Source organism: Urocampus carinirostris, chromosome 16 (assembly GCF_059441175.1).
Source record: "Urocampus carinirostris isolate Australia breed hairy pipefish chromosome 16, RoL_Ucar_1.0, whole genome shotgun sequence".
In the NCBI taxonomy this organism is placed as follows: Eukaryota; Metazoa; Chordata; class Actinopteri; order Syngnathiformes; family Syngnathidae; genus Urocampus; species Urocampus carinirostris.
Window position 1 is genome coordinate 21,261,824 of NC_142364.1, and position 8,641 is coordinate 21,270,464.

At 43.4% G+C, this 8,641-nt stretch overlaps 1 protein-coding gene across 1 annotated transcript; it reads left to right on the forward strand.

Moving 5' to 3' along the window:
• Positions 1 to 6,509: 6,509 nt before the first annotated feature.
• On the forward strand, positions 6,510 to 7,878 carry s1pr3b (sphingosine-1-phosphate receptor 3b). The gene has a single exon (XM_088355978.1). The coding sequence runs from the start codon at positions 6,539 to 6,541 to the stop codon at positions 7,676 to 7,678; it is 1,140 nt and encodes a 379-aa protein (XP_088212104.1). The 5' UTR covers positions 6,510 to 6,538; the 3' UTR covers positions 7,679 to 7,878.
• The last annotated feature ends 763 nt before the right edge of the window (positions 7,879 to 8,641 follow it).

Genomic DNA, 8,641 nt, shown 5'->3' on the forward strand with positions numbered 1-8,641 from the left:
TGTAAAACGGTAGATGCGAAAGAAAAAATCGGGATTTCGAAAAATATCCGGACATTGCTGTAAGTTAGATTTTGTATTGTGCGCATCTTTATCCATTAGAGGACAGTGCTGTTGTGCTTCTTTCCGCCGCTACCGGTATGTGGCGCTGTGAGAGGACACCCAGCATCCACCCCGAAGAAGAAATCCAGCTTTACTTCCTAGTTCTTGTGGAATGTGAACACACTGTACTGTATCTCTGAACTTTGATGCTTTTATTGTTTAATATCTCGTGCATTCTTTCAATATGGTTGGTGTGAAGTGTAAAGAAGAGGCGAGCCGGGTTTTTTTTAAACGAAAGTGGAATAAGAAAGCTTGATGCGGTTGAGGAAATGCTCGGACTGCTTTTTTCAGCCTCTTTTTACCACGGAGGAGGACTTCTTGAAGCCCATCTTCCAGAAGTAAGTTAAATTCAACTTTACGTCATGGTAATCTAAACATTTTTACTGCATGTAAAAATCTTTAGATTATTTTGGGTTTTTTTGTCCTCCTACTAATGTATATTTTCCCCTTTCTTTTCCTTTTCAATTTCCAAAAATTTTCTAATAAGGGCTTGAATGAGCTAATGGGTAGAAGAGCAGTCATAAGACTGCAAATGTGTTTGTTTGTGCAGAGAAAACAATATACATCCCTTATTATTGGAGAAAGTATCCATCCACAGGGTTGGGTAGGGTTACTTTAACTTGATTACTTTCAATTACTTTTGGATTACTCCAATACCAAATATGCTAATAAAAGACAAAAGAAACTAAATATGAATAAAATTACAAAATTTGGTGCAGGCTTGGGAAGTAACGGAATACATGGAACGGCAAAAATGATGTTGGCAAGCTGTTTGGATTTATTTTCATTTTGTTTCTGTCGCATTTTATGTTAGCTTTGCCGGAGATCAAAGAGATCAAAGCCAGGAGAGAAAGCTTACCACGTGTTGTGAGTCATCATTTTATTCATATTTAGTTTCTTTTGTCTTTTATTAGCATATTTGGTATTGGAGTAATCCAAAAGTAATTGAAAGTAATCAAGTTAAAGTAACCCTACCCAACCCTGTCCATCCATCCATTATCTGCACCGCTTATCCTCATTAGGGTCGCGGTATTGGAGAAAGTAAAACTCCTTTAATTCTACATGAAAAAAAAACAGTGGCCTCTTATTGCCCCTAAACTGTAGTTTGAACACACGTATTTCCGACAAAGTCAATAAATCTCATGAGATAATCCGACAATTTGACGCGGGAGAGTTTTTTTCCCTTCTCGCTAAGTTTGCGGTCGAATCGAATTGAGGGGCGTCAGGTTGCCATTTTCATTTCTGTTTTGCAGAGAAGCTCCTTCGACAGCGTCGGTTGCGCAGTGCGGTCGCACAACTCAAATAAACTCCAACGCACACGAACACACACACACGCACACATACAATATCAAGCTTTGGCTGCAGCTGAGCAGTGGAAAAGTCCGGGAATGGTTTTCCCAGCTGTAATGCGAATTGAGGCCTAGGCCAGGCTGAACCGCTCTGAAAATGAAGGGGTTGCGGCCTGCAGGGCGACATCAAATCCCGCTCGGTGTAAACCGGGAATCAAACTCGGAGACAGACAGCTGCCTTGCTCCGATTTCTGGGCGAAGACGACAAGCCCGAAGACGAGATACTGACGCTTTGGCGAGGGTGGTCCCGCTGGAAAAAAATACAGCCCTCCACCCATCTTCTTCTGTGGTTGTCTATGAATACACACAACCACACATAATGGTTTCCTGCTGTACGTTGGTTTCATTCTTGGACTGTCGTCGATGTGAATGCAGATGTGCGCCCCGCGCTGGGTTTTTCCTGGATTTTCCCCCAACTGGGTCCGTTAATCCTGTTTCTGGATGGATCCCAGATTTTTGAAAGATGCTTGCTCATTCTCTGGGAATTGTTAACAAAGCTAGTGAAACACACAAACGTTCTTCTTGGTTCTGATTCTTAACCACATTCCAAATGGCTCACACTTGGGAGGGGGAATCTGGGACATAGTTTGTGGAACTGATACACTGTAGTCATATTTGTTTGGCAGTTTTCCAATTGCAAGAAAACCTTTACTTTAGTACTTTGTTACAGTTTATAGTTTTTTTTAATTTGTTCCTTTGAATAGCGCTATGGTGTTCCAAAGCGTACATGTTTACTTCAAAAGTAGATGCTCGTTTCCTTTTAGTATCCAAATGAGCTGCTCCACTGACTAGCATTAGTGCTATGCTAATATTCTTTTTTTATGTAGCATTTCCTATATTTAAATACAAGGTGAATCAATTGTTATAATCGCGTGTTTATGTATTGATTACTCATTGCACTCACCGGTGCCCGCTTGTTTGGCGCCAGCTGCTGCTGGTTGCCTGGTTGATTCCCCTCCTATTTAAACCCAGTACTCCGGTCAGTCCGTCAGCGAACCTCTGCATACAGAAGGCAAGCACTTTTACTCTGGCTCCCGTCGGTCCCATCTTCCTCCGTATCCTACTCTTCTGTTCCTGATTTCCCGTTTGTCTCCGGCTATCGACCTGTTTTGTCCATTTGACCTCGCTCTGAGCTCCCGCTCCGGCTAACAACCCGTTTTTGACCACCGACCAAGCTCTGATCTCCCGCTATGGCAAATCCACTTCTGCATTCCGATCACGCTCCGATCCCGTGAGCTGCTTGTTCCTCCTGTCCAGCGAGCACTGGATCGCTGGCGCTTGTTTTCTCAATATCCCAATAAACGTTTGTGTGAAACAATACGCGTTTGGGTCTACCATTTGTTGTAGTTCTGACAGTTCATTTTTACAGATCCCCCCAACTGGGGTGGTATTAAAAAGTGTGCTTTGAGACAGATACCTACATTGGTTTCCTCCAGGCTCACCCCTCGAGCAATATGTTGCATTCAGGGCAGTAGGGAACTTGTAAAGGATACTTTATAAGCAGTTTCGTTTGATTTCAGATCAAGTAAATTCAAAATCGTAATCTGAGGACCATAAAATGAAGTCATTAAAATAAGTTGATTATTTTATGATTATTATTGTTTGTTATATTCACAATGCAGTTGTGTTGTTGTCTTGCTTTAATTTGTTTTACTTTTATTTGTATATAATTTTATTTTTTTTATTGATTGTAAGCAATATAAAATGAAATACAAAGAAAATCAGTATTTTAAATGGGAGGTCAATCCAAAATTAAATGATGAGTGCTGGAAGGAATGAGGTATAGATGAAGGGAATGAGTGATGGATTGATTAATAGAGAAATGAATGGATGGATGATGGATGGATGAAATGAATGATGGATGGATGAATGGGTGAGTGAATGGATGGAAAGAAGGAATGAAGCATGGTTGGATGGATGATGAGTGGATGAATAGATAGTTGAATAGATTTTTTTTTTTGCGTCTCAATCAAGAAATAACGGAAATATTGATTGTTGGTCCAGCCCACTGTTGTGATTTGTTGTCAAACACTGCCCTGAACCTAGACAAATGTAATATTACCCATAGTGACTCGGTAAAAAATCTAGGTGCTATATTTGATCCTAATCTGTCGTTTCGGTTACATGTAATAAATATTACTGGAATAGCTTTCTCCTCAAAATGTGGCAGCGAGACTTTTGGCTAAGACAAAAAGGTTTGAGCATATCATTCCTGTTATAGCTAACTTGCACTGGCTCCCAGTCCGCTTAAGATGTGACTTAAAGGTTATTTTACTAACATACTAATGTTTGCAGGGACTTGCGCCCTCTTATCTCTCAGATTTGATTTCCCCTTATGTCCCTGCACGGAGCTTCCGCTCTGAAATTGCCGGTCTACGGGTGACTCGAAGAGCCAAGAAGAAGTCTGCAGGCCCAAAAGCATTCTCCATCCGGGCCCTGGTGCTGTGGAATGCTCTGCCTCCGGAGATAAGATCTGCAACCTCAGTGGAAGTTTTTAAATCTAGACTTAAAACCCACTTCTATTCAATAGCTTATGATTAATGCCCACCTCATACTTTTTTCAGACTGCCTGGCTGGTGGTGATACGAGGCAGAAGACAATATGAGATGAGTCAGCAGACCAGCGTCTGGACCTTAAACATGTCAACGCCTGCATCAACCAGCCAGCATAGATAGAAAGCTGCGTCGTTGCTCTTATGGACTTAGACAAATTTCAACATATGACCTATTGTTTTCTTTTATTGATGTTCACTAAGCTTTGTGTACTGTTACCAATGCTAAATCGATTGCACTCTGGTCTTCTTGGAAGGGGCATTACCACTTGTGAGGCCCCTTCTCAATGTTTCTTTTGTCCTCAAGCTGAGGTTTTGAGTTTTTCCTTGCCTGCATGATGGTTTAAGATCAGGCAATGGTGTAATTGTAATCCTATGCAGTACTTTGAGACATATTGTGATTAAGGGCTATACAAATAAAAGAGACTTGAATTGACATGGAATGATGAATTGATGTATGATAATGGATGGAAGCTCACTTTGTTTCCTTGAAATAAAGCGACATGGCATGGTGAGAATCGTCATTTATTATCATCATCATCATCATCCGTGGTCCTGCCCATCCTTCCTGGAGTTCAGGTCAGGAGGACCAGCAACAAAGGATGAGCTCCTCCCTTCTCTCAGAGTGTCTCCCCTCATGGACAGCCTATAATATGTCTACGGCCTTGGCTGTGTCTAATAGGACCAAAGTCATTCATGTCATTTTGGTAAAAAAGTATGAAATTAAAAAAATATATTTATGAGTTAATAGAGATGTGCATCTTTCTAATAGTCACCTATTACCGGTGAGCAATACTGTGTGTATATTATATTATAGTTAATGGATGGATGATGAATAAAAACATGTATGGACAAAGGATGGGTGGATAATGGACTAATGGATGAATTATGAATGAGGAGTCAAGTGATCCCTAAATGGTTTGAATATTGATTCATTGATTAGATGGATGATTGGAACCAAAGGAAGGAGGTGTTCTTTGCGTATAAGCTAAAAAAAAAAATAACAGGTAGCAACTTTTATTAGAAGAAATCATGCGATTGATTTCCAGACTATTGAATGCAAACCTTAATGTATGCACTTAAGAAAGGAGGAGGAAAGAAGGGGCGGGTTTAGGGAGGAAGGGGTGCGGCTTCGAGTCCGCTGACATCAGCTCTTGAGTTTGGAAGAGTGGAGGAGAAAAAAAGGTTGACGATGGTGCGCGCTGCATGGAGTGAGAGGGGATCGGGAAAGTTTGCCTTACGAGGACTTTGCCTCGCGGGACTCCGAGAGGAACCAAAGCTAAATGCACTTCAGAATTGGACCGACTAAAGCTTCTAAATTCCTCCAGGTAAGTCTGCTCCACTGCATCTGTCTGCTTTATATTTACAGTGGCCCCTCTACATACGAGCTACTCTAGTTACGAGAAATTCGATATACGAGATGTCTTTCCAGCAAATATCGTGCCAAATGTACGAGAAAATAACATTTTTTGGATGCTACCACTAGAGGGCCGAGTACTTGAGAATGCTCACCGCTAGCATCAGCTCATCCCAGTTAGCACGTGTGTTTAATGTCATACAGACCTGATACTGCACGCTTTTGTTGTTTTGTATTACATTGCATCTCCTTTTTGGACTTTTCATGGCATCTACAGTTACTGTACAGTTAAAATTAAGTATCTGTAAGTCCTTCCGTATCATACACATTCATAAGTGCTCCCTCACTCCTCCATCACGATGCATACACCTTCATTAGCAACAGCGACTTCTTCCAGTGGTAAGTTCTCATGACAAACATGAATTTTATTTCGTTAGCATCATCTTATTTTTATTGTTAGTGTATTTTTTTGTAACAACAACGATGCTTCCAGTGACTGAGACGATCCGGATTAGAGCCAAAATCGATCTCTTTTAAAAAAAAAATCCCAAGTACAAAAATTGTTATATAGCGTACACTGTTTGAAATGATCAAAAAAAAATTATAAAATACAGGAGGTTACGTATACATTGACAGGTAAGCGTGCTAATCATTCCTCCCGCATCAGCACCCCCCACTACCCCTCACCACACCCACACCTTTGCCACAGCGATTTCCTCCATGGTAAATTCTTGTAATAAACTCCATCCATCCATCCATGATCTGCACGGCTTATCCTCAGTAGGGTCGCGGGGTTGTAATAAACTCGCATTTTATTTTGTTAAATACTTTTATTTATCTTTTTACTTTATTTTGGTCAATTATTATTTGAATGGGTTTTTGGGGGGATCAAGAAGAATATTTCATAGCTATTTAGAGTTGACTTTAACGATTTTGAGAGGCCGGGAACGGATTAATTGGTTTTCAGTTACTACTTATGGTAGAAATGTGTTCAAGACATGAGAATGACATGAGTATTAGATGCGAGGTCATTTTGGGAAGGAATTAATCTTGTATGTAGAGGGGCCGGTGTACACTTGTCAAAGCGCACTGCATTCGCTCAGCAAACAGGAAGTGGTAAAATGAATCGCATCAATTCTTTTCGACAGCAGCGGGCCCCGGCCGAGCTCATCAGACCGTAAAATGATTGACCCCCGCATTTACCTGCACTACAATTACACGGGGAAGCTGGAGCACCGACCGAATGTAGACGCCGGCGTGGGAGCGGGCGCCCCGGACGTTAAGACCCTCCTGTTCCTGGCCGTGTGTAGCTTCATCGTGCTGGAGAACCTAACAGTGCTGGTGGCCATTTGGAGGAACCAGCGCTTTCATAACCGCATGTACTTCTTCATCGGGAACCTGGCGCTGTGCGACATGCTAGCTGGCGTAGCTTACCTGGTTAACCTGCTCCTGTCGGGGCAGCGCACCCTTCACCTGTCGCCCGCGCTTTGGTTGGCGCGCGAGGGCAGCATGTTCGTGGCATTGGGTGCTTCCATATTCAGCTTGCTTGCCATCGCCATCGAGCGCCACCTGACTATGATCAAAATGAGGCCCTATGATGCTAGCAAGAACTACCGGGTCTTCCTCCTCATTGGTACTTGCTGGCTGATCGCCGTCTCCTTCGGGGCGCTTCCAATCCTAGGTTGGAACTGCCTGGGAGACCTACCCGACTGCTCTACCGTGCTGCCGCTGTACTCCAAAAAGTATGTGGCTTTCTCTATAAGCATCTTCACAGCGCTCCTCCTGGCCATTTCTGTACTCTACGCTCGCATCTACATTTTGGTAAAGTCCAGTAGCCGCAAGGTGAGCAAGCACGGCAACTCGGAGCACGCCATGTCGCTGCTGCGCACCGTTATAATAGTGGTAGGCGCCTTCATCGCTTGTTGGACGCCAATCTTCGTGCTGCTGCTCGTGGACGTTGCATGCGAGCAGAGACGGCGATGCCCGATCCTCTACAAAGCCGACTGGTTCATCGGCTTAGCCGTGCTTAATTCGGCCATGAACCCCGTCATATATACGCTAGCTAGCCGGGAGATGAGGCGGGCCTTTCTGGGCTTGGTTTGCTGCCTCTGCTACCGGAGTAAGACGACCACGCCGGGTAGCGGGAACCGGCGAAGTCTGGAGGCCAGCCGGAGCAAGTCGTGGAGCAGCCAAAACCAGCAGGGTGGCAGGCAAGCGGGTCCTGACGCCGATGCGGACTCTGAACTCAGGAAACCATCGGCTGGGGCAGGGCCAAGCGTAGCCGATACTGATACATTCCTCCGGAATGACGGGACAGAATGAGGGGCGGTTTTCTGTGACGACAACAATATTTTGAAAGACACTATAAGTGTGGAACGCTTTCTTGTCCGGGGGTCGGCAACCCAAGATGTTAAAAGAGCCATAATGGACTTTTTTGTTTGTTTGTGGATCCCTTAACCCCACCTCTTGTGGTGTGTCTTAGGCAAGTACAGCTTGGTGGCGTTCACCTGTCTCCAGGCTAAAAACAAAGAAGAAACAAATGTCTCGAGCTGCAGAAAAAACGCATTATGTACATTTTTTAAACCCAAACAAAAAGGAGATTAATACATACATGCACAATACATGCCTGTCAACATCAGTCAATTGCTCCCCTTAATAATGATTGCAAATCGTCCTCAGTAAGCAATGATAAACCTTACAAACACAAGACGGCACCTGTTTACTCACAACAGGACGGACTATGCAGAATACCGCACCAATATTGGCAATCTACGATGACATTGTCGTCTACTAAGAGCAACCAAGACAATCTGGATTAGCGCCAAAATGGGCAGAACAAGATCCTTACTTTGTTTGCCGGATTGAAAAAGCAGCATTGAAAAAGGTTAAAACGACATTGCATATTTCCTTTAGGGCCTCCTAATGACCAAAATTAATATAAATTTAAAATATATATGTATATATACATGTACAGTATCTATATATGATTAAAACCATTGCTGGGCCTGATTCAGTTTGCGGGCCGTATTTTGACACCCCTGTTCCATGGTAAATTAAAAGCAGAACAACAAACCGATCAGGTCATTTCAAAGCATATTCAGGCCACACAAATGTCTCATCTCATCTCATTAGCCGTACCGCTTATCCTCATTAGGGTCGCGGGGGGGCTGGAGCCCATCCCAGCCATCTTCGGGCAGTGGGCAGGGGACGCCCTGAACTGGTTGCCAGCCAATTGCAGGGCACACGGGGACAGACAACTCATTCGCTCATTCACACCTAGGGACA

Excerpts from the sequence above, each read along its gene's own strand:
- s1pr3b (XM_088355978.1), top strand. The coding sequence starts at position 6,539 with ATGATTGACCCCCGCATTTACCTGCACTACAATTACACGGGGAAGCTG.